Source organism: Lagopus muta, chromosome 21, assembly GCF_023343835.1.
Source record: "Lagopus muta isolate bLagMut1 chromosome 21, bLagMut1 primary, whole genome shotgun sequence".
Taxonomy (NCBI): Eukaryota; Metazoa; Chordata; class Aves; order Galliformes; family Phasianidae; genus Lagopus; species Lagopus muta.
Window position 1 is genome coordinate 4,547,556 of NC_064453.1, and position 24,230 is coordinate 4,571,785.

General features: G+C 46.2%; 1 protein-coding gene across 4 annotated transcripts in view; it reads right to left on the bottom strand.

Annotated features, from left to right (window-relative positions):
• Window positions 1-2,419: 2,419 nt before the first annotated feature.
• The window catches only part of UBR4 (ubiquitin protein ligase E3 component n-recognin 4), a 68,310-nt gene continuing 46,499 nt past the window's right edge, over window positions 2,420-24,230 (bottom strand). For all 4 annotated transcript variants that reach the window (XM_048967687.1, XM_048967686.1, XM_048967685.1 and 1 more), the window contains 31 exons: window positions 24,024-24,149; window positions 23,718-23,846; window positions 23,010-23,353; window positions 22,710-22,800; window positions 22,245-22,329; window positions 21,829-21,956; window positions 21,476-21,605; window positions 21,084-21,241; window positions 20,674-20,783; window positions 20,034-20,175; window positions 19,162-19,243; window positions 18,068-18,241; window positions 17,766-17,887; window positions 17,218-17,415; window positions 17,032-17,112; window positions 15,306-15,393; window positions 14,844-14,971; window positions 14,286-14,393; window positions 14,016-14,135; window positions 13,155-13,345; window positions 12,646-12,819; window positions 12,033-12,132; window positions 11,480-11,698; window positions 11,109-11,222; window positions 10,690-10,832; window positions 10,309-10,434; window positions 9,601-9,795; window positions 7,824-8,048; window positions 4,196-4,286; window positions 3,737-3,899; window positions 2,420-2,852 (listed from right to left, as the gene is read on the bottom strand). In XM_048967687.1, coding sequence (XP_048823644.1) covers window positions 2,788-2,852; window positions 3,737-3,899; window positions 4,196-4,286; window positions 7,824-8,048; window positions 9,601-9,795; window positions 10,309-10,434; window positions 10,690-10,832; window positions 11,109-11,222; window positions 11,480-11,698; window positions 12,033-12,132; window positions 12,646-12,819; window positions 13,155-13,345; window positions 14,016-14,135; window positions 14,286-14,393; window positions 14,844-14,971; window positions 15,306-15,393; window positions 17,032-17,112; window positions 17,218-17,415; window positions 17,766-17,887; window positions 18,068-18,241; window positions 19,162-19,243; window positions 20,034-20,175; window positions 20,674-20,783; window positions 21,084-21,241; window positions 21,476-21,605; window positions 21,829-21,956; window positions 22,245-22,329; window positions 22,710-22,800; window positions 23,010-23,353; window positions 23,718-23,846; window positions 24,024-24,149 — 4,350 coding nt within the window. In that variant the 3' untranslated portion in view covers window positions 2,420-2,787. The remainder of the gene's footprint in view (window positions 2,853-3,736; window positions 3,900-4,195; window positions 4,287-7,823; window positions 8,049-9,600; window positions 9,796-10,308; window positions 10,435-10,689; window positions 10,833-11,108; window positions 11,223-11,479; window positions 11,699-12,032; window positions 12,133-12,645; window positions 12,820-13,154; window positions 13,346-14,015; window positions 14,136-14,285; window positions 14,394-14,843; window positions 14,972-15,305; window positions 15,394-17,031; window positions 17,113-17,217; window positions 17,416-17,765; window positions 17,888-18,067; window positions 18,242-19,161; window positions 19,244-20,033; window positions 20,176-20,673; window positions 20,784-21,083; window positions 21,242-21,475; window positions 21,606-21,828; window positions 21,957-22,244; window positions 22,330-22,709; window positions 22,801-23,009; window positions 23,354-23,717; window positions 23,847-24,023; window positions 24,150-24,230) is intronic.

A 24,230-nucleotide genomic window follows, 5' to 3' on the forward strand; every position in this document is an offset into this window, starting at 1 on the left:
ATAGGGCCATTGTTGGGCACTACATGGAGGCATTGGTGGGTTTTGGGGGTTGTATAGTGCCATTGTTGGGTATTGGGGGCTATAGAAAGCCATTGGGGGCACCACGTAGGGCCATTGGTGGGTGCTGGGGGCTATACAGGGCCAGTGCTGGGCACCATATAGGACCATTGGTGGGTTTTTGGAGCTGTATAGTGCCATTGGTGTGTATTGGAGGCTATATGTTAGTCCATATAGGGCCAGTGGTGGGTTTTGAGGCCTATATAGTGTCACTGGGGCTATACAGGGCTATATCGTGGGTATTGGGCACTATACAGGGCTAGTGGTGGGCACCATATAGGGCCATTGGTGGGTATTGGGGGCTATAAAGGGCCATTGGTGGGTTCTGGGGCCTATATAGGGCCATTGCTGGGCACCATATAGTGCGAGTGGTGGGTATTCGGGGCTATATAGGGCCATTGGCTCCCAAGTCCCATCAGTGGCCCTATATAGAACCATGGCAAAGTGCTGGAGGCCATAAGGAGGTGCTGGGGGCCATATAGGGCCGTGCATGGTGTCAGCACAAATCCCAGGTGAATCACTTGGCATCAAATGAGAGACAAACTGTGACTGTGCCCTGTGAGCCACGCTCCCTCACCTGCCTTGCAAGATGCTCTGGAATTCAGTGGAATGGCTTAGTTGTTAAGACTGAACAATAAAAGATTAATTTTGTTAGCGGTTATCTGAAGACAGAGAATTGCTTAAGTGCTAACTAACGCTACTCTGATGATATAATAATTAAAGTTACTTAATAAGCAGCTCCTGGAGCTCTGAGCCACCCGCAAATCAAAGCCACTGCTTAATTGTGATGCTATTTGGAGGGAGAATGGATGGGCACCAACTCCCTCCACAGGGCTGCTGCCTCCCAAGCTCCACATATTTCTCCCAGTTTCTGCACCCTGGGATTTCCTACCATTATCTCTGCAGATTGAGGCACAAACAAGGGGACAATGCCATCTCAGTGCCACCAACATCCCCTTCTGCGTGGAGATAACAGAAATACTTCGGAAACAAACCCACAGGAGACACAAAGGGAGCGATGGGAGGTGCAGGGGACAGCATTGCAGGCAGAGCATCGCTGGGACACGTCCTTGGTGATGGTGGCAGGTGTTGCCTGCTTCCCCAGTAACCAAATATTTGCATCAGCACCGACAAGAGCAGCAACCACCCCAATAAGCCACACAGGTGTGCTCCAGGGCACACTCATCACTTTGGCATTTCATCGAGGTGATTTGACTTTGAATCCCCTTCCAGGGAGAGGCAAACCTTTCCCCAGATCTGAGCATCCCTTTGGCTGAAGCACAACTGAATCTCCAACTGAAGCCTCTCCTGTACGGTCCTTGTTGCAGACCTGGCCCTGCTGGAAGCAGTTATGCAAGGATTCCCTTAATAGCACCCAGGGGTTTTCCTACCCTGATGTCCAAAAGGTGGGACCCAAACATTGTGCTCAGAAAGCAGCAGTTGGGCGGCCACACAGGGACATAAATGACTTCTACACTGGAAAAACTGCAGGGAATCCTCCGTGATGCCCAGAGACACTGGGGTGTGTTTGTGTTTGGTTGTAATGAAAACATATCAAGGCAACAACAGTGAGACACAAAGCAGAGGCTCAAGGCCTGGTTGAGAACACAGGGACCAAGGCAGAGGAACGAAATAAGAACCAGCAGAGGTGAGAAGGAAAACACAGCACTCACCCATCTGCTCACTGCCAAAGCACAGCACATGCTCAGCACTAAAAGGCATCAAACGGGCCGGCACGTTATTCATCCTCTGAAATAATTATTAGTTATGGTGACAGGACTGCGTTAGGATTGCAGAAATTCAAGTTCAAACAGAGATGAAGATGACAGGGAAAGCTTTATTGGGTTCCAGCTCAGCCAAGTGGCAGGTGGGCAACAGGACAGCAGAGGTAGAGGCAGCTTACCGTCGTGCACAGCTTGGTGAGAAAGGCAGGGCTGTGTTCAAAGCAGGCACTTAGTGCTGGGGCAGGGCAGAGCAAAGTGCATGATTTGCCAGCAGAGAGCAAGCACCCAGCTCTAGAAGCACATGGAGTTTGTTCTCCGTGCATTTTCCACAGCTGAAAATTGTACCAGGTAGAAGGGAGGCAGTGCTGCCATCTATATGCACACCTGTTTTGAGTACAGCCTTGGTGAGAGCAAAGTGAGGACAGAGTCCATGTTACACAGCTCCCCACGGCCAGCTGTGAGGAAGGGGTGTGTGTGCAACACACGTGTTCCTAAGGCTCACATCCCACAAGGGAAACCTGCTCTGTGCGTGCATCAGTGACCACTGCCAGCCTGCTCCCTGCAAGGCTTTTGCTTCCTATGTCTCCAGCAAGAGCAGCAAGAACCTGGCATTTAGGTTAAAATACTCGTCAAACCCATCTTACTTATTTGTTTGATTTATTTAACTTCAAAGAGGTGCACACTAAAGCATTAAGGTTTACTAGTATGGATTCCTCTCTGTACAAGTTCTTTCAACCAGCTGAATACACAAGGCTTTACAGACAGAAGCACTGAAATAAAAGATAAAACAAATCTAAATTCCACATCACTCCAGGAAGAAAAACCTGTAGAAAATAAAAACAAAAGAAAAATAAACAACAGAAACAACAACAACAACAACAACAACAACCAAAACCAAACCAAAACCCCAATAAACTGCAGCACTCCTCAGGAAAGGGATAGACTGCACGAGGAGGAACACGGGGATGGAAGGCAAGCAGTGTGGTCTCTGCCCATCGCTGGTGGCTCAGGGGATGGAATTCAAAAGATCTCTGAGGAAGCTGTCGGGGTCATTGATTTCTGATAGGAGACCTTTAAACAGAAGAAGACATGACAGTAATTAGCTCCAAGAAGTGTTTTCTCCAGCCAGCACTACAGATTGGTGCTAGGGCATGTGTGTACTAAGTTAATAATGACAGCTGTGATGTTATTTTAAGTATGGACTCAAAAAGATAAACCCTTGTGAATGCATGGGGCTGAGGTGTGCATGTTAAAACCAAGCAGGGAACAGAGCTTTTGGGGAACGGAGCTGCTGCAGAGACCCAGCTAGCTCCATACATGAAAATGTATGAGAATGAGAGACTGAGGGGCACTGGGAACTCTTAGCTGAAGAGCAGCTCCTCTGCAGGTGAATTCTCAGAGGCTGGAGATAACAAAAACCCACCAGGACTCCCATTGCACTGAAGCACTGCTTCGCTGTCTGTTGGGGAAACAGTTTCAGACTAAAAGAGGGGAGATTTAAATTGCATAGAAGGAAGAAGTTTTTTGCAGTGAGGCACTGCACAGGCTGCCCAGAGAGGTGGTGCAGACACCCAAGGTCAGGCTGGAGGGGCTCTGAGCACTGATGGAGCTGTGGGTGTCCCTGCTCACTGCAGGGAAGTTGGACCAAATAGCATTTAAGCGTCCTTCCCAACTCCAACCATTCTATGGTTCTATGATTCATATACCCCCTAACATCCTTGTGCTGTGATGTCAGTTATTGAACAGAGCAGGGGGAGGACGCGCAGGATCAGGTGAGAGAAATTTTCCTGTCTGGGGATGCTCAAGCGTGTTTGGGAAATAGCTGAGGCCATAGCTGGGTGCCAAGGTCTCCTCCCTCCCTGCAAACAAGCCGTTGCTGCGTCGGGAATGCTGCTGTCTGGAGTCACGAGTTGCATAAGGCAGCCTATAAAAGGGAAAGCAAAGTGCATGCTTACCAGCCACATCCAAAAACTCGGAAAATGTTTCGACTGGCATGAACTCCTCCTGGAAGGTTTTCAGGGCCTTGTCTGCAGCTTCGTGTATTGGCATGTCGTTGTGTCGGATGAACTCAGCAAGAGAGTAGGACCAGCCTCCCTCTGTGTTACTGGTAGGCACCTTCTGCAAGAGGAGAAAGCAGGACAGCTCAGTGCCCATCGGTCCACAGAACACCTTCAGGACTCTGACACCATGCCCTGCTGTCACTGGATTTGTCCCAAGCCCCGTTACAAAGTCACCCCACTGATGGCTTCCCAGTCTCTCTGTACAGAATGCAATGAGGCGTCTTCTTGCTCTATTTAACCCCCCCTGGAAGCTTTAAGCTACTTGGTGATGCCCCCACCTTGCTCCTTACCCTCTCAACACCCTTGGTTGAAAAATTAGCAAATGCATGAGCAGAACCTTCGTGATTCTCTTACCTTGAACATGTTGTAAATGAGATCTACGAGGGCCCAGAAGAGAAGGCCAGAGCGGTACGTTGCGTATTCCTTCACCGCCTTATCTGCCAATCTAGGGAGATAATGAAATCCATCTCGGAGTTTATCACTTTATTATGCTTTGGTAACCCATGTGATGAATAGTGTGAAAGCTGAAACGGCCCCAAAGCTGTCAATAATGTGTGGGAAACGGCTCTTGGGGAGCTCTGCTATGCGCTCTTGGACACAAAACAAACCTTGGGCATCCTGCACTCTTTCCTGTGGCTGGGAAATTGCTTTATGTAGCTGCTGTTACCAAAGCAGGTGAACCAATAAAAAACGTGTTTCACGGGAAGAAATCAAGCAGAGAGGGAAGCAGACTGCTAAGGCTGAGTAGGAAGTCAACAGCAAAGCTGGGAAAATAATGCACAGCTCTCACGTGTGTGTCCACTAGCTGCAGTTTAGTGGATTCCCAAAGAAATAATAAAACATGGGTCTCGGGCAACAGCAGAATCTGATCCCAGCCCCAAAAAGGAGCCTTGGTGCAATGGAACAACTTCTGCTTAACGCTTCTTGATTCCTGTATGGCCATGGGAAGGTTTGTGCCTTGGGACATCCACCAGCCTGCTGCAGAAATGCTACAAAAGCAGCAGAGCTGCCGTGGTGGCACCAACTCCCAAAGCTTGTGGGATGAATCACCAACAGGTTGTGGCATGGCAGAGCCTCCTGCCAGCACCTCTCATGCCTTTGGAATTCTCTTGCACGCTTTCCTCAGGTACAGCTGCCTCCAATCACCACTCAAAAGCTTTGAAAATGGCCTTTTTTGGGTATCCAGAACCAGCCCAGCTGCCACTGACAGCAGGGAGCAGGACAGAGAGTATGATAGAATGCTTTGAGTTGGAAGGGACCCTTAAAGGTCATCTAATTCAACTCCCCTGCAATGAATAGGGACAGCTCGATCATCTGACCATCAGCTGCAACATGCTGCTGGGTGACAGCTAGGCTTAATTATTTAAAGGCAAACCAATTAGTAAAGGTGACTAAGTTTACATGGGAAGAAGAGCAATGTAAAGCCAGGCTAATTCTAGGCTCCCAAACACTGCAAGCCAGAGCTTCTTTTTATGTGCCTGGTTTTGATCTAACTGCTGTCTGCTCCTGTAATTGAAAACTAAAAGGCCCTTGTGGGGTCAGTCTGGGTAGGTTCCTTCTGGAGCAGCTGCTCCATGTCATACTGCTACCTGGTCACTCACATGAGCCATAGAATCATGAATGTTGGGAAAGACCACTAAGATCTTCAACTCCAACCATCAGCCCATCACCACTGTGCCCATCAAACATCTTATCCTCATGTGGGGAGGAGAAGATGGGGTACAATCTGTCAGAATTCATGAGCCCCACATTTTTGGCTAGGCTCTCCCCAAATCTGTCTCACACTTAACAGCACAGAAAGGGTGCTGAGGTTACAACACCTGGACACGGGCACCATTTACCACCTTCACTTGGCACAGTGTTTCTGCATCCTCAATAATGAGATTTCCAGGTCCTTTTTGGGAGCTGGAGGTGATGCTCAGCTGCTTTCAGATGCACTGATAGTTGCTATAGCAACTCTCCTGCATCTCTGCCAGCAAGAGTGGAAGTGGGTCCTTGTTTCTATTCAGCATTCCAAAGTGCTGTGAACAGCAGCATTTCCACTGACACTCTGCACTGCTTCTAACAGGGAATGCTAATTTTAATCCCTTGCATACAGACATATCATCCTGTTGTTACAGACACAAGCTTCCTCTCCACCTCACTGCCGAGGTACTGGCACTTATCTGTGCAGAGTTTCACTGTCCATCACCCTCCTCCTGATTTCCCACAAGAATAAATAAGCTGAGACCTTGGAAATCAGAGCTGCTGTTATCAGAGGAAGGCTTTGTGCTCTCTTAGTCCGCAGGGATTAAAGAAAGCCCTTGAATAAACCTTGACATAATTCCCAAGAGCCATTTCTGAGCGTTCTCCCCTGCAATCCCAGAGACTGTGGGGCTGGTGGAGGATCCTCCTACTTCAATCTGCTTTTATTGCCTACGTGCCTGCAGATATGTTTGGAAAGAAACAACACCACGCACAGGGTTTTCAAGAACACCAGCAAACCCACACAGGGGTTCTGCTTCACCCTTCACTTCTGCAGACCACATGAAAGCATGAGCAAGCAACCCTCTAAGATAGCATCTCCTGTAACTGCTGCACCCCCTTCCCAGCACTCAGGCAGAGGAATGGGAGCCAAGCACAGAGCAGGCTGAGCTGGAATGGCAGAAAGTAACACAGCAATCAATACAATAGCCCCTTTAATGGCAAGGAAGCTCTTTTGATGCCTCTAATAGCATTGATGCACGCTGTGTTGTATGTAACTACAATGTAATGACTTTATCAAACACGTAATTAATGTCATCAGAGTAAGAATGCCCTGTAAGACGACTTAGAATAATAATGAGTGCATTCCTAATTATGACAGCTATTTAAAATCATCTTTTCAGAAACTGGAATTCCCCTTCCTGCTCTGGAAATATTTCCTTTTGTCAGGCAGCAGAGCCACTTATTCTCGTACTTCTCAAGTGCCTGACAGCTGCTATTGATTCTTTTCTTTTTTGAAAGCAATGGCATTTGATTTCTATTTCTATTTTTCTATTTAAGGAAGCTGTTGCACTGATCACAAAGAGAACAGAAGGAGCCTTCTCACAAAGGGAAGCGCAGAAAGTTTTACTAGGAAAAATTTCTTCTCTAAAAGAGCAGTGATGCATTGGTGCAGGCTGCCCAGGGAGGTGGTGCAGTCAATGTCCCTGGAGGAGCTCAAGGCACACAGAGATGTGGCACTGGGGAACACAGCTTAATGGGCATGGTGGGGGTGGGCTGGGGTTGGACTGGGCAATCTTAGTGGTCTTTTCATAGAATCATAGGATGGCCTGGGTTGAAAAGGACCGCAGTGATCATCTGGTTTCAATCCTCTGCTGTGTGCAGGGTCACCAACCAGCAGCCCAGGCTGCCCAGAGCCACATCCAGCCTGGCCTTGAATGCCTGCAGGGATGGGGCATCCACAGCCTCCTTGGGCAGCCTGTTCCAGTGCCTCACCACCTTCTGAGTGAAAAACTTCCTCCTAATATCCAACCTAAAGCTCCCCTGTCTCAGTTTAAAACTGTTCCCCCTTGTCCTATCACTATCCACCCTTGTAACCAATCGTTCCCCCCCCTGTTTATATGCTCCCTTCAAATACTGGAAGGCCACAATGAGGTCACCCTGGAGCCTTCTCTTCTCCAAGCTAAACAAGCCCAGTTCCCTCCAATCGTAATGACTCTGCTTCTGTGGTTCTATGAGTTCATCTATGAATGCATCACAGTAGTGATGGATGAGATAATCTGGGGGGCTTTTCCAACCTTAACAACTCCACCATCATCTGACGGATCCACTCCCCAAATCACCCAAACTCAGCGCTCCTGCTCACACCTCTGCAACGCTGAACACAGAGCTACACAGAAAAGGTTGACAACTGCTATTCTGAAATACTCGTGTGCATTTCCTCAGCTCCCCACAAGCTGCCCCGTGCGGCTCTGACTGCCATGGCAGTGACAGGAAGGAAGAGCTGCTGGTGGCTGACCTGCTGGCTCCCCCTGGTGACACCACCCTGGCGTGGGAGGTCACCAGGAGCCTCTTGAGGATCTCCACTCGCATGGCTTTCCATTTCTCAGGGGGTGAGATGTGCAGTGCCAGCACGGTGTAGTAATGGGGCCCATCCACCTCGTAGGCACTCTCCAGCCACTTCTCCCTGGGGTGCTCCATGAAGCTCTGGAGGTTCTTCTCCTCTCTCGACGTTGCTCGAGTTCTGAAACACAAGAAAAAGCTTTAGCAATTGTTCTGGCTCTTGCATGCTGTTTGCTGCTTCTCAAATTCATCCAGTGCTTGAGTCTGTATTTGCTCATAGTGAAGCATGCAAGCCCAGCAAACTCATTTCCCTGGAGCAGCATAAGTATGAGAGGTCTGCAAGGCAGCTGGCACTGCTCCAGGAGGACAATAATACTGTAAAGCTATTTTTCCTTTTGTTAGGGGAAAAAGTCAGGCCAGGCATCCCATGTGTTGGGTTGAACCTCTGCCCAACTGACACTAAGCACAACTGCTCCTGCTGCTCCTAAGCCAGACCTCAGGATCGATCTGTGCAATTCATCTGCTGCAAAAGCAATCAAGGAGGAGACATGGGCCAATTCGAAACCAAAAAGATGGTGTGCTTACTGTAAGCTTCCATATTTATACTCATGGATGTATATTTGTCTCCTTTCCCTGCTTCGATCTCCTCAGAAGAGCTGTGTAAACACCTATGAAGATGTGCAGCCCTTTATCACAGCCCATTGCTCTGCTGCATGAAGTCTCTTAAATTTAGCTGTGTCCTCCCCATCAGGAGGTACCAAGCAGTATCCCTAGCAGATAAAGCTATGTCTGGGCGTTCTGTGTAAACCACATTTGCTACATTATGCAGCTGGTAGCCAACAAGTAGCTCTATTCTCTACATTTAGTACCAAACACATCTTTAGGGGGAAAAAAATTGTGTCTGGAAAGGACATAATGCATTTTTATGCAACAGCCACACAGCGGGTGCTGGGCTCATTGGTGCCACTAAGAAGACTTACAAGATGAAAAGAATAGTTTCATTTATTTGTCTCTCGAGAGACTGAGAACAACAATAGGACAAGGATCTGGAGATAGATATTAAAAACAAGAGGCAAATTGCATTAGAGCCAAAATGCTGATTAGTTCCAGGCGGCAGAGATTTCACTGCACTCCATTTGGAACGACCTCGGTTGAAGAGGCATTTGTTTTAACATTTACAGCCTCTTATCATTAATATTACCTTTCAATATCTAACTGCAGAAATAAAAGGCATTACCTTTTGGCACTGTATTATCACTTTTTGCTGTATTATCAGAACCAGCTCATGTATTCAAAAGTACTTTGGTATCTAATCATTCGGAGGCTTAGACACAGTGTCAAGCCAAAGTCTCACACCTTTGCTTTGTATAAAGAAGATATTGCTGAAACACTTCAACAGAAGTGTTCATACACTGCTGTCTATTGCTAACAATAAATTTGATCTTCAGATTGTCTTGACATTGTGACAAACCTGGTAAAAGCAGAACCAAAACCAACAAGACGCATCAGACAAAAATGACACCAAGGTTGCTTTCAGCTTTTCAGACCTCCTCACGGGGTCTCCCCACTGTTTGCTCCAGAAAATGAAGCTGGCAGCGTTTCTTTAATCTAATAACCCTTTTGCTCACCCCAGAGGTAATAATTACACCTAGAATGGGGGTGTAATTATTGGAACCTAATTCCCAATTGCCCTTCCTCATGCAGTTCCCTGCTACTAAGAGAAAGATACTGACGTGTTGAGGACGTAGAGCACCGTGTGGATGATGTAGGGAATGAGGTGTATGTTGCTCTCCCTTCCTCCTCCTCCAGTATCCACGCTGAATGATTGCTCCATAGCAAAACGCAGGAACAGCAGTTTAATGTCATGGACATTGAGCTGGTAGGTGGGCTCCCGCTGCCCCGTGCATTCTTGGAGGTATGTGTTGTGTCTGAAAAACAGCAGTCAAGTGGCATTTTTATGAAAAGTCTGAAGGCTTTTTAACAAAGTTTCTTCTTCCACACTGTGAAGAAGTTAGAACTCGGAATCTTTGCAATTATGTCATAGCAAATCTCCACAGAACACACGGAATATGAAGATGCATTTGATTAATCTCCCCCACACTTGATTAATCTCCCCAAAGAGAGGCTCTGAGCTTACTCAAGCCAACCCAACTCCACGTGCATACACACACAATTCCCTATCAATGCTATTTTCCTATGTCCAGGGCTTGAGATACGGCTCCTTGGCTGAAAAGCATTAGAGATGTTACAACTCCTAACTTCTAACACAACTGTACAAAAACCCCTCACAAAGTGAACCAGAATATGGACTATGGGATGATCAATCCACAAGCATTCTAGATAAGTGGTCAGGACACTGTAACTCATTAAAACCTACAAAAGGATTCTGCTGGTCTCACCTAACTCAAGTGCAAAACACCATGAGAAGTCAAACTACTCACCGTGCTAAGCAAGTAGCAAAAGCAGACTCTGGCACATGAGGTCCCCAGACTGGCAGGAGCCCATTACACTTGGTGTTGGCATTTTGTAGGGCTGCACTCTCCCACTCTTCACGGCCACGAGCAAGTCTGTATGGAGAGGGCAAGCCACACACCCAGCAAGTTAGAAGCATGCAAGACTTTTTCAAAGGAACTATGAACAACTTGGCAATTCCACAGTTTAAACTGCAAACTTCAAGCCCAATGTGCATTTAGCACATTAAAGCAGACTGCAGAAGAGAAGAGCGTGGCTATCTGCAGGCTGCAAAGGGACAAATTTCTAAGCAAACCCATTATAAGGCCATGCATGTGAGCACCACGATTCTGCTCATCATCAGAACGTACCGTACAGCTGCAAGGTGACAGTCGTAATGGACAATGTTGAAATGAGAGACTGTGCTGTACCCCTGCTGCTTTCGGGGCTTGTTCTCAAACTCCTCTAGTGCAACACGCTTGGTGAAAGTATAGATACCTAGGACCTTTGTAGGCTGCAAGGACAACAGTCATGTTAGAGATCATCCACGTTTGGAACAGTTCACACTTTGTGTCGTTTTGACACCAAGTTTCACCTATCCCAGACACACTGAGTACATTTTTTCCCAGCTTTCACTGGAAACATGCTTCCACATCCCAACCACCTTTGAACCCCAAGAACCAAACCTGGTGCTTCCTGACCTCCCACAGCCAATGCACCCAGCCCTGTGAAGCTGGATGCTGAGTCCCCTCAGGTGGTGAGAGTGCTTTGCAAACGTGTTGCACTTTACCTGAAACTTGTATCCTTCCCGGCAGATGCAGCAAGTCAGGCCTGGTTCTTCTATGAGCTCCTCCATCTGCTTAAGCAGTGCAGTCTTGGTCACTACCTGACCCTTCTCATTCGTCTGGAAAAGAAAACAACTGGAGCAGGTCAAAAAGACAACAATCAGCAGCACCGTCTCCACCACTGTGATAGGAATGCCCAACCCTTTTCCCAGCCTGCTATTAGCAACCATATTTACTCTCCAAGCAAACCGTGGGCTCCAGCTCTGCAATATTTGTCAATAAATCATTTCACACAATTCCTCATGTGGCAGTTTTAACAGGACAAAAACCAAAGACCATTAGATCACCAGTTGTCATCAGTGCAAACAGACATTACCGTCATCCCCAGCGTGCCCAGGGCCTTCTGTCTCATTGCCATGGCCATACGCTTCTTCTCTGCCCGTGTCTCCTTCCGGGCAGCGTCGATCTTCTTATTTACCTCCGGATGTTCCCTCAGTGCCTCCAGAAGATTCTCTGCTAATGTCCCAATCCCTTCATCACTCGACACCTGCTCGAGCTTGTGCAGGTTGGTAATGGAGTCTGTGCCTATCAGCACCTAGCAGAGATTCAAACACAGCACCTTCTTCAGAAAAAGGGTGCACACGATGGTGATTCCTCTTTCTGATCCACCCATCACAGCTAGGCAGAAGCACTGACCTAAAAGAAATCTTTTGCCAATGGCAGTGACTTAATTTATTCCTACGTTACGGGCCCTGGGCCTTAAAGCCATGAACAAGCTGCCTCTACACTGGCCTTTACTGTGATACTGTCCCTCTCCAAGCCCAACAAAAAGCATAGAGTCAAATAATACAGAAAAACCTGCTCAGCTATGACCACAAAAAGCAGCGTACTGAGCCTGTCATGCTCAGCTTTGAGTGTGGTCTCCTCACCTGTGTAGCAGGGTGCTGCGTGGCGAGTCCTCGGAGCAGGCGCAGGATAAAAGGAAGTGCAGGTCGAGATAAGAATTTCTTCCATATGTCTGCATCCAAACTGCACAGAAAAGAAAAAGGCAGCAGCTGAAGGGCAGTCACCCATTCCAAACAGGCCGCTGGCAGTCAGCCAGCTGCACAGCTTGCAGAGCACAGGCACAAGCACCCCTCCCCCTCTGTCCCTTCTCCATTAATTAATGAACTGACATTCACACTCTCACTTCCATGTTGTGCACGTTAATAGCCAGACTGTCAACTCTTAGCCTTGGGATTTATGTTTGTGAGCTGTGCAGCAACAGCCAAACCTCTGTTCCAGTGTCATAGGTACGGAACAGGCAGAAAAAAACTGGCATGATACTCAGCTGTGATGGGTAACAAATGGGATGACTGCAGGCTTTTTAGCCTCTCTCTACAGTAACATTTTCTCACTGGATCCTCTGCTTTTCAGCTGTACCAAGTCTAAATGCTTCAGAAGGTGGACTTGTTAATAGCTGTCCTGGAAGATCTCTGCATTTGGCAATGCAGAAATGAGACAAGGCTGTCTCATATTATCAGATTAAGTAGTGACTCTTACTTCTTTGCACTGGGAATGTGTTTTTTCATGTAGTCAAGGGCGTTCTGTGTAATCCCCTTCTGGAGGATGAGATCTTTCAGCTGATGGCCGTTGCTGTTGTTCTTTATTCCTGCTGCTATTTTACAGAAGCAATCTAGGAAAACTTTATCATCTCCACTATGCTCCTCATCATACCTGAAAGAGGAGAAACAAAGGGTGACTTGGAGCTTCTCCAAGAATCTCTGCCTGTAATTCTCATTACATTATCGTTGAAGGCATGTACACACCCCAGCTCAAAGACTCAGAAAACCAATTCAGACCCCTGTCATCTCAGAATATACTTTAAAGCACCGTTATCCAAGCTACATGCTCACATAGTTGTTGAAATGGCTAAGAAATGAAATAGGAAATCAAGCCTATGTACCAGGAATCTCTGAGGCTTTGTATTACACCGAAGTAAGCATCAGTAAGGTATAGATCTATCAGTACTTCTGATTTCACATGTTTTTAGTTGAAATATGACAACATACTTATCAAAGTTACAGTAGGGATTAAATCGATCCACCAGGATCTGCATTTTCTCCATTTCCCCAAAGGACAGGTAAGGGATGATACGTAACAGGCCCTGCAGGACACTGAGGTTGGAACGGACAAAGGTGCTGTTAATCTGGTCGAGCAACATCACCAGCTGATCTTTGTCACCAGTTAGGAGGAGGTTACCCTGCAAATGAAAAAAAAAAAAAAAGCATGATTTACATTCAGGAATAAATCCACAGCCTTCAAGGAAACCCATTCTTGAAGGATTAGACTTCTAGACCCTGATGAAGGAAAAATTCCATCCCAGTTTCTGAACAGTTTATGGAATGGTTGCAAAACTCTCCTAGCTGACACCTAACTTTTTCTACCTATCACTATTTTCTAGTCTAATAATCCCAGCCCAAAGGAAGGCAGATTCCTATAAAACAATAGCTTCAAACGATGAGCAAGAAACTCTTCTCACTCTCAGTGTACTTGAGATACAGCTCTTATCCTCAATTAGCTGTAAAACCAAGCATGTTTTCAGTAGGTACAAAAACACTTGACAAAACAAGGCAGAGTCGCGTCTTTTCTTGCCTCTCATTGCTCTGTGGCCCAAAGCACCAGGGAAGGGATCCAAGCAGTGCTTACTAACCTGCACCTGGACTGTGTAAGAATCATCCCAAATAACTCTGCAGTGCTTTTGGTTCCTCCTGCCCTACCTTTGAGGCCTGCTAAGACATGCCAGCAAGCATAACAAGGGTTAGGCTCCTGTTTAGCACACCTCTACAGCTCCTGAAGCTCAGCATCCCTGTAATAAGATCCTTGAATCCCAGTCAACATTTCCATCTGTGCAGTAAGCCCCAGGTACTCACCTTGTCCTCACTTAGAGGTTCTGCATTGGATTCATCCAGTATTATCTCCATTATACTGAGCACTTGCTCTGCCACAGCTGCACCTCCGCTGTCCTTACTTTCTTGCTCAGCCACCAAAGCCTGGGGAAGACAGCAGCAGTGATTGAAACAGCAGCCCAGCAGCACTTAAGATCTCTTGCAGTTGTCAAAAATAAGCATGACAGTCAAGAGGCAGTGTAAATTCACTGGAGTCCATTGAAAGCATCTCATGGAAGTCCAGGATGTCCTTACCAAGTTGAGAGTTCCCAGCATGACATTCAAAGTGTTCATCTCTGGCTTGACCAACTGCTGACGATTTATTTTCACCTTCACGCAGTAGCTGAACAGTTTTAGCAGCACCTACAAAACACAGAATGTGTTCCCTAGGGTACCTTCAAAGTGAGCACTGGGATTTTGCTGAAGCTAAGAACACTGGACAGTAGAGAATGATTATTGAAACAGAATGACTGGGTTGGAAGGGGCCTTAAAGCCCAGCCAGGTCCAAGCCCTGCTGTGGCTGGTTGTCCCACACCAGCTCAGGCTGTCCAGGCCCCCATCCATGACCTTGGGCACCCACACTTCTCTGGGCAGTAGTGCCAAGGCCTTACCTCAAAGCCCGTGTAAAGAATTGTTACCAAAGGGGAATGAAAGAGGAAAAGAAGGAATTACTTTGTGGGTTTTTTTTGTAAATTCATAAATTGTAACTTGTGTTCCAACACTTAATATGCAACACAGGGCAGCCAGCCAGAAGTGGAAACTCCACTGATACTCGTTATCTTCTGACTCCAAAGAACAGAAATTGAGACTCACGGTGAGGAGGTGCCGGCCTTGCTTGAAGTCCTTAATTCCAGTCAGCCTGTTGAGCATGCACTCCAAGCCTCCACACTGTGCCATGACACCTGCCATCTTGTAGACTTCTTCCTCATCCTCCTCTTCATCTACAGGACCAGAGGCGGATCATGAAGGCAAAACCAGAGCACAGTAGTGCACATTTATCAACAGTTCAAGTCACACTGACTGTGTCAAATCTGAAAGGGCTTAGGAGCAGGAAGATGAAGGGCCAGGCAGAGCAGCCACGTGCCGTGCCAGTGTTTGTGTTTAAAGCACAGACTTGAAGTGCTGCTCAAATCCTCCTCCACGCTAGGTGAAGCAGGTAAATGCAGCACAAGGAACGTCAATCAACTGTAAGCTGTGGGGATAATAGTGTCACTGCTCTGCAGCGAACTTCAGATTTCAAATCTAATCCCAGCTTTCAGGAGACAAGTGCATTACCAGTGGTGGAGTCGAGAGACTCGATGAATTCCTCAGTTGCATCTCCTAGTAACCCTCGCATGCGGTAGATGATCCTCATTGGCTCCCCCTGCAAGGAAGGAGAGCATTATAGCAACTGTGCTCCTGGGGAAACACATACACACATCCTTGACTTGACAGCTGATGGTAACATGGAGAAATCTTTCACTCCCTCATTCTCCCCTTACTGAGATGAATTAGGAAAACAGTAAAGCCTGCAAAAACCTCAATCATCTGTCTGTCTGTCAAGTCAGATGGATAGCCTGTAATAAACAGCCTCCTTTTTATGTTTCCTCCAATGGTTTCCTTGAGCACCAGTGACAGATGCAGGCAAGGAAAATGTGTTCACCTCTAGAAAAACATCTGTTTTTCACAGCAACTTCTGAGGGTATCCACAGCATACCTGGGAAATACAGGGACCAGGGAATGAAGCAAGAAAAGCAGATTGGATGAATGCTTTCAAGCAGATAAAATCCGCAGTGATGGAAAATGGAAGAGGAGCAGTAGAAGCCAATTTAATGTGCTTTTAGTAAGGTGGGATGTTACTGCAGCAGTACAACCAAACCCACCAAAGGGCTGTGCTTCTGCCCTGGGAAAAGGTGAGCTTTCCAGCTGGAAATATCGACTGTATATCGCTAAACTTTCCATTTTAATCCATAAGTCTGAATAAAAAGCAGAAAAGAAAAATCCCAGATTTGGGAGCAGGAGACCTTGTTAGAGAAAACCTGTCAGAGAGCGCTAAGCCTAATGTGGAATAAGCAGTGCTTAATGTCACAGCAAATACATAAGCACAGGGAAAGCCCCGGGGGGAAGATCTGCTCAAAGGCCACGCAAGAGACCAGCAATTAACACCACAGGGGCCCTGGTAAAATGGCAGATGAACAAAAAAGAGCCAGTGAGAGACAAGAGAAACAAAAAGGGGCCTGAGGTTGCTTTCTTGTGAGCCTGTCTACTTCCTAGGGAACAGGAGCTGCCACTCCAGAAGTGCTTTGCAGAGGTGCTCACAAAGGAAGACAGATGAAAGCTGCTTGGTGACAGTAATGCTGAGCACACTCTGCCTCTCCCTGCCACACTGCATCTCAGAAGAGCAGAGCTTTGGGTGCTGCTCAGAAAGGGCAAATGGGCTGGGGCAGTGTGTGCCATGGGGGTTCTCATTTCCCTTTGGGACTGCACTCAAGTTCAAGCAGGTCCTCAGTGGTTGAGACTGACATTTCATTCCCGTGTTCAAGCTGAACAGAAATGCAAAGCAATATGGAGCAACGTTGGATGCTCTCTCTGTATAAATAATTTGGGCTCCTCTCTGAAGTGCAGACTGATGGGGCAGACAGGTGCCTCAGACTGCAAGCACGCAGTAAGCTGCCATGTGCACATGGAGGGTGAAATGTGCTTTGAAAGGAAGGGACACAAAGCTCGGTCTCTTCCCTGTTGGAAGCTCAGAAAGTTAGTCACTCAAGAAGGCAGATCAGGCATCTGATATACTACACAGGTAAGTCCAGCAGACTCACCTGGGTCAGCATTATGTGCCTTTAAATCACTTACATTGCAGAATTGACTAACAATCTATCCAAATAGAGCAAAACAGGTGTGAGCAATTGTATGAAGAAATTCCTTGTAGGAAATAAATACCGACTTGTGATTTATCTGTTCTTGATATCAAGGATAAGTGCTTTGTGCTCTTAATGTACACATATATAAAGATAACACATACCTCGTTAGTAGGACACCACACCTTCTTGTAGACCTCAGCCACAGGTAGATCCAAACTGATGATCTTATTGTTCACCAAAAGCTGAATGAGGAAAAATAAGAGATCTAGAACAAGCCCACAGCGCATCAGCTGCCTAGAAATATCCCCACACATTTGTGCAAGAAATCCACACTCGTGCATTCTCACCTCCATTCCGCTGTCATCCTCCAGCAGAGCTACCAGGTCACAGTCCTGACAGATTTTGTTCTTGATGTCCCTCATGAGTGGCCCAATGCCAGGCTCATTACTGCTATAGGGATTTCCTGGCATTCTGCCCTGCAAGAAGTCTTCCTGCTGAGGATCTTTCTCCAGCGTTACAAAGAACTCAGTTACTTCATTCTCTTCCTAAAGAACAACAGGGCAGAGGCAGAGTAAAGGAGTTTCCTCCTAGCCACATTCCTATTCCTGCATTCTTATGGCAGCAATTAGCAGGATGTCCCTTAAACATAAAGTGCTTCCATCACTGGTGTATCCTGCTTTACACTGTCACACATACATCACTTAGTTAACAAATTCCTGAAGAAGAAATACTGCTTTTTGTTGCATGCCAAAGCAGGAAACCTCAATACTAAATTCCCCAAATAGGGCACTTTTACATTGGCTCACAGTAAATCATTACCATGGACAATTGCTTTCTGACAATATGCTAGCACTTCTGATTTCATACACCATGCTGCAGCCATCTGTATACTCACAGGATAGATAATACTGCATAATCTCTCAAAGATGAAAACTGGAGTCCTGTAGTCATCCAGGCTGTAACGTTTTGCAGTCTCTATACAAACTGCCATAAATGCTTTGGTTTCAGATTCTGTGCCTGCCAAGAAACACAAGTATTACAAAAGGCACAAGAATCAGTATAAAACTGGGGTCCAAGCCACAAAAAAACCCCAAATCAACTTGCTTTAAAAGTTCTCCTAGGGAGAAGTTCTTCACATGGCTCTATCTGCTTTTCATCTTGCTTGACCCACAGCCTGTGGAACCAAGGTGGCTTTACCTGTTGTCATATCTTCCAGCATCTCCAGCAGCATGTCCTGGGTTTCATCAATCAGCTTTGTTCTCTGCACTACTAACTTCCTCAAACACAGGTACCCATTCAGGACAGTACCCACCAGGCGGCTTTTGAAGTGTCGTTTGATGGACTCCACCTCCACAAAGGAAGAGAGAAGGCCTACAAAGCAGTGACATATTCAGGAAGAGGGAAAGAGAATTTGGTTTGCTGGCTCTGAATTTCACATGGCCAGCAAACTGGGCAAAATAATATAAAACAGCACGATGAACTGGCTTGTTCCAACTCCTCTTGTCAGTTTGTGGTTTAAAACTCAAAGCCTATGAACTGAGTGGTTGGAAGCAAAAATCCTGGCCTGCAAAAGCTGTCTATAAATTATACCATATGGGAACATGATGAGGGAAATGAGGAAAAGGTACAGGGAGTTTTTTTCTTGTGAGATACTTTAAAAGCAAATGACTGCTCCCCTTCCAATGTTTAAGCTGCCTCTGATGATGCGAGTCATCAGTTACATCACCACACTCCTTGTTCCTACAGCAAAGAAAAGAATCAGTGGACATTTGGATTCTTTCCCATTACATTTATCAACATGTCTTTTCTGGCTAGAAGCCACGCCTTATGGGTTAGTCCATTCATTTCTGAAGAATGTGCAGGATGACAGAAAAAAGAGCAACCTCTTTTACAAGTAGTTAGTATAAAACACTCCCATTTCCAAGAAAATGGGAGTGGAAAAAAGCATACATCAGAAGATTAAAAAATGAAAAGCTATGATACATTAAGTGAGAAACAAACAGTAGTGGCCCCAGGAATCACAGTCAATAAATACAATCAAGAAATGGAGGAGAAAAGTGATATGACAAAGTTTACTCATGATACATTACCACAGCTCAGGTAACTGCATACTGAAACTGACCACAGAAGATATAGAAAAGTCTACTTTGGGACTGAATGCTGAACTGATGGCAAAAATCCAGTGCTGACAATTACAAAACACTGAATCACTTCTCAGAAGTTTCATTATATGCTGCGACAGAAGAACGATCATCCTGCCACTAATCCTACTGCATGAATTGCATTGATACCTGTGAGACTCTTCAAGGCATATCCTTGCTGCAAATCAGTGCTGAGCGTTGCTTCCTCCAAGGCAAGTAAGCGAGCTATTTCCTGAAAATAATTAACAAGTCCATTAGGACAACAAACTGCAATGTCAATATTGATGAGCTGGTGAGCGTCTCACAGACTGAAACCTAACACACACCTGACTTGTGGGGTGCAGAGGAACACAGCAAAAGAACAGAGTCAACCACAGACAAACTACAACTGCAGTGCAGCAGTGAGAAGGAAGAGGAGAGAGAAAAACTGATCCAAATATTCTCCTTTATCTTCTTCCTGGACCCACCTCATGGCTATGGGCACTGCTTTGCTCTAGGGGCCCTCCATGATGGACTCATGGCCTCCACTCCCACTGAATTTGTCACTTCCTTTGGAGTGCAGCTGGGAGCAGGACACAACATCTAAGTGCTGAGACCTACCCCTCTGACAAATGCAATTTCAATGTGTTTCCTCTCCAGCAGTCTGTAAATTCATTTTCAAGGAACCTAATTTTCCCTTGCCATGAAGAGCTTTCAGAGTCCAGCCTGGCAGCTAAGACAGCTTTCAGCTTGGACCTGATGCCAAGTCAGGGGAGCAATATTTATACCCCTTAGCATAGCCGTTCACCTAGCAGTTAATTATGTACTGGGTAGTTTACACAGAGGCCTTCTACTGCTGGGGCTAAAACCACTGCAGCTGTTTCTGTTCAGAGATGACAGGGCAACAGCGTGAAATTCATAAACCTGGCAGTGATCAGCAACTGAACAAAGAGATGAAGATACGAAAACACAAAAGCCAGATAGACTGATGGGCCTGGGACAAGCTTTCTGCTACTCTTTAGTTCCTCCAAACATGTCCATACCTTGGTGATGAGGCTGCCAATATAAGGCAGAACACCTCTGGCTGCCAGATAGACTTTCCAGTGGGCAGGTTTGATGAGTTTCTGGTACAGTGCCAGGTACTCAGCAGCACATTCACCAGCAATGCTCAGCTCATCCAGGTAGCTGGTAAAGAGAAGCACATGCTGACAAGCAACCCTCAGCAACAAGTCCCCCTCACACTTGTGTGATGTGTCCCCCTCACACTCTATCCTTCCTCCCTAACAGCATTACCAGTATTCATTACTTACTGCTAAAGTGAGACTTTGTCCCAAAAAGATGGTGACCAACTGTGCTAACAGTGTCACTTGTGCTGAGTTATGTCATGTTAGTTAGAAGAGAGTTCTCCTGTTATCTTGCTGTCTAAAAGACCAGGAAAATTATCTCCACGCAGCTGAATACCATCTGCTTACCTTTGGAAAACACACAATGCCAAGCCACAAAAAAAAGTCTTCCTAAAAAAATATCCACCAAGCTAATTAAGTTTAAGAACCCAGCACAAAACAACATGCCAATCAAAAGCATACTATAGACAAGAGGTGATAAAAGAAGAAGGGAGTGATTCTCACGGGAATTAAGAGAAAAATAATCCTGGAGCTGCCAAGTGTGGCATCATGGAAATACCTCGTAAGGAGATCAAGGACCTGTTGTTTGCGGCTGGGGATGGTAGCCAGAGCTTCCACAATGGTACATGCAGCCTGCCTTGCAGCTTGAGTGGCTGGAGTAAACAGTACCTAAAGCACAAGCATTAAAAGAAGGTATCATCTGATGCACAGAGATAAACCAGAGATACCTCACCAGAAAGAGACAGCACACACTGGGACAGTTTGGTGACTTGATGGCAGTGTTCACTTGTTCTTCTGAAGACTTCATTCTAAGAGAATGCCTACATGATGTTCTACATCAAAACATTTCTACCACGCACTCATCCATACAGCAAAATATGGCAAACTACCAACATTCCCTGGTGGTTAACTGTGCCCCGTGGTGCTGACAGGCCAGTGCATCACACTGGAGCTTTCACCCATGTTTACCTGTCGCAACCAATTGTTGTGTCCCAGCTTGAGATCCAGAGGACAAGTTCTCTTCCCACGGCGACTCATGAACTGTTTCCACTTCCAAACATATTTTTCTGACAAATAGAGCTGGTGAAGCTCTGCTTTGCTAGGAGATTTCCCATTGGCATCTACACCTGCAATATTGATCACAGCTCAAGAGAAATGTTTATCTTCAGGCACAGTGCATTTTCTGCTCAGAGGCTGAGCAACGCAGCTTAGAAAGGTCAGTGCTGCCATCTCCACAGACTGCATGGTTAAGTGTGAAGATGGTATCAGATGGCAGGGACAGAAGCCAACACAACTCGACAGGAGTACATGCATGTTCTTTCACAATATTGCACAGAACAGACTTAAAAACACAGAACTACCTCTGGCAGGGAGGCACTTTTTCCAAGCTTCATACGATGCTTTGGGGTCCCTCTTAAGCCACAGTTGAGCTTGTGCATGGATTTCATTGCTGTAAGGCTTCACAGTGGTGAGAGCATCTGCAGGCACATCCTAGCAGACAAAAAAAGCTCGTGTGATTCTTGACAAAGCCACAAACTGCAGCTAAATTACAGTCAAGGAGCAGCCAACAAATATTGCCTTTATCAGAATTATAGCTGTATTCAAAAATCTGAGTCAGATGTACTTGATTTCACAAAACTGGTGGGAGCACCAAGTGCTTGCAGACTCTAATGAGCTCATTTTCAGATACTTTGCTCAAATTCTGGGGCAATACCTTGTTTTTCTTGCTGGTTGGAGCAGGTGGTTTGATCAGCTTTTGAAGAATGCGCAGGCACATGAGTGTGATGTTTTCAACAACCACTGGAGTCTTAATGTTCACTGCCATCAGAAAGAGGCTGAGAGCTGAAAGAGAGACATGCTCTTGCCACCAAGATCTGCAAGATCTGCACATGGGTCCCCTCCACAGCTCTGTACAGCACCTCAAAAGTGCTTGGAACAAAGTAAGACCTCCTCTCCTTAAGCAAAGCTATCATGTTCTCATGGAGCCAAGAATGGAAAACATTCAGTTTTTTTAAGCACTTCCATATTTCTATTTCTTAGCACTCCTATTTCAAGATCCTGGAGACAAAGCGCATGGACCTGGGTATAGCATTTAAAATAAAGCTTTTACTTCCAGCTGTTTCAACTCACCACAGCGTAGTCGGAGCTCCCAGCAGCTGTCTTCCTTTGAGATGGAGTCTGTGAGCAGCAACATCTCATACTGGAGACTGCTAGCCTGTAAGACAGACAAGAGTAAAAGCTTAAGAAGGTGATACAGCAGACTCTTTTGCCTTCTGGTATTTAAAAATACAGCTTTGAAACACATTGATCTGAGTACATCTAGTCCCATCCCCAGCTGAGATGACAGGCAGTCGGCCTGAGAGAGCTGCAAGGTGAGCTGCAAACAACAGCTAAGGCATGTGGAGCAGCCTGAGGAAGCTCAGGCACGTTACTGTAATGTAATGTTGTACTTTACCTTCATTCCTATCAAGACACCTTATGTATTACAGACAGATTATGATAACAGAGAAAATGCAATGACTGGAATACACCAGCAGTTGTAGAGGGTCAGGAAAAAATAATAATAATAAAAAAGAAAGCACTGGAGTCTCTCACCAAGTCTGGATTTGCCCAGTGTCCCTTCAGGGCTGCAGAAACCTTCCCGATGATTAAATCATTCATCTGTTGCGTGGCTTCTGGATTGTCCCTAATACCAGAAGGAAAAAGAGAACACTGTTACACTGTGCTCCTACTAAATACCAAAAGCTCCTGGGATTTCAGTTTAGCTGATGACAAATACACAGCAAGCAGTCACGGTCCACAGTTTGCCCATGTAAGATCTCTCCCCTGCACAGCTACACCTTCCCAATTCTGCTTTTACCAGAAGAGGGCTATGAGCACTGAAGCCACCCATACCTGGTCAGAAGGCACATGAGCTGACGGACCTCCTCCCTCATGGTGGCTGCGCCCCGCCGCAAGTTGTAGTCAAACAGCTCTCGGATAAGGCCTTGGGACACGAGGATATGCCTGATGGCAGAGTTGGTTGCCAAAGCCCGGAGCAATGTTATGCAGTGTTCAGTGACAGCTGAGGCACAGCCGTAACACTTTGTTGATGATGTGTGGCCACAGCCTAGAACAGACAAGGCACGGTACTGGCTGGCAGTGAAGGTGGGTTGGACGGTGGTCCGTGAGGATTTGGTTGCTGCCTCCCTCTGTTGCAGGTCATACTCCAGGAGCTCCTTCCGAGAGGCAAATACTTTCTGGAAACATAGAATTGAAAATTGTGAAGCACTGCACAGTCACTAAACTTATTTACAGGTTACTTCCACTGTACACTTTATGGAGATACATTATGTTTCACAAAACTCAAAATCCTTCATGTCAGTGGCAAACCTGGGAAATTCATTAGAAAGGAATTGGGTCCTCCATTGATGTCCCCCACTGATGCCACCCATGGGTGCCCCGGTGCCATTGATGTCACCCACTCATGTCACCCCCTGCTGCTACCCGGGGGGGGGGGGAAAATCAGCCTAACTCCGTTATCTGCTCTGCTTTAAGGCTTGTTGTCCACATTAGAAGTGGAAGAAAACCCATGACCCAAATACCAATCAAAGCATATCATACCTGGATGATTTTGGAAAGTTCATCAAACGAGTTCTTGCAGTCACCACAGTACTCCTGGGCTAACTGCAGTATGTATCTGTTCACACTAGCTGAGGTAGAACTGATCCCTCCACTACTACCAGATTCATCCTGGAACAGAGGGGAAAATGAAATGCATCACATGTGGAAGTTACACACAAAACATAACCACTGCAAAAGAGCATCTGAGGCAAGGGCCTTCAGCTGTCCTTGGCAATATAAAAGCCAGCATCCTGCCTGCCTTCTACAAGGGTTTTTTCTGTGCAAAATCCATTTGTCCTTTGATACCTGGGGCTTTTCAGGAGCTGCCTCATTCACTTTGCACAGAAGGTTTTCCAGCTGTGGTCGGTGTCCCATTAGCTGGTGATACACTCTGTCAGCTTTGTCCAAGAGGGTGTTGATGTTTGTTACTGCCTAAGAATAAAAGAAGAAAGGAAACTCTTGGTTTATGTTCAGAAAAGATTTTTAATTCTACTGAGCTACCCCTCCAAGTTT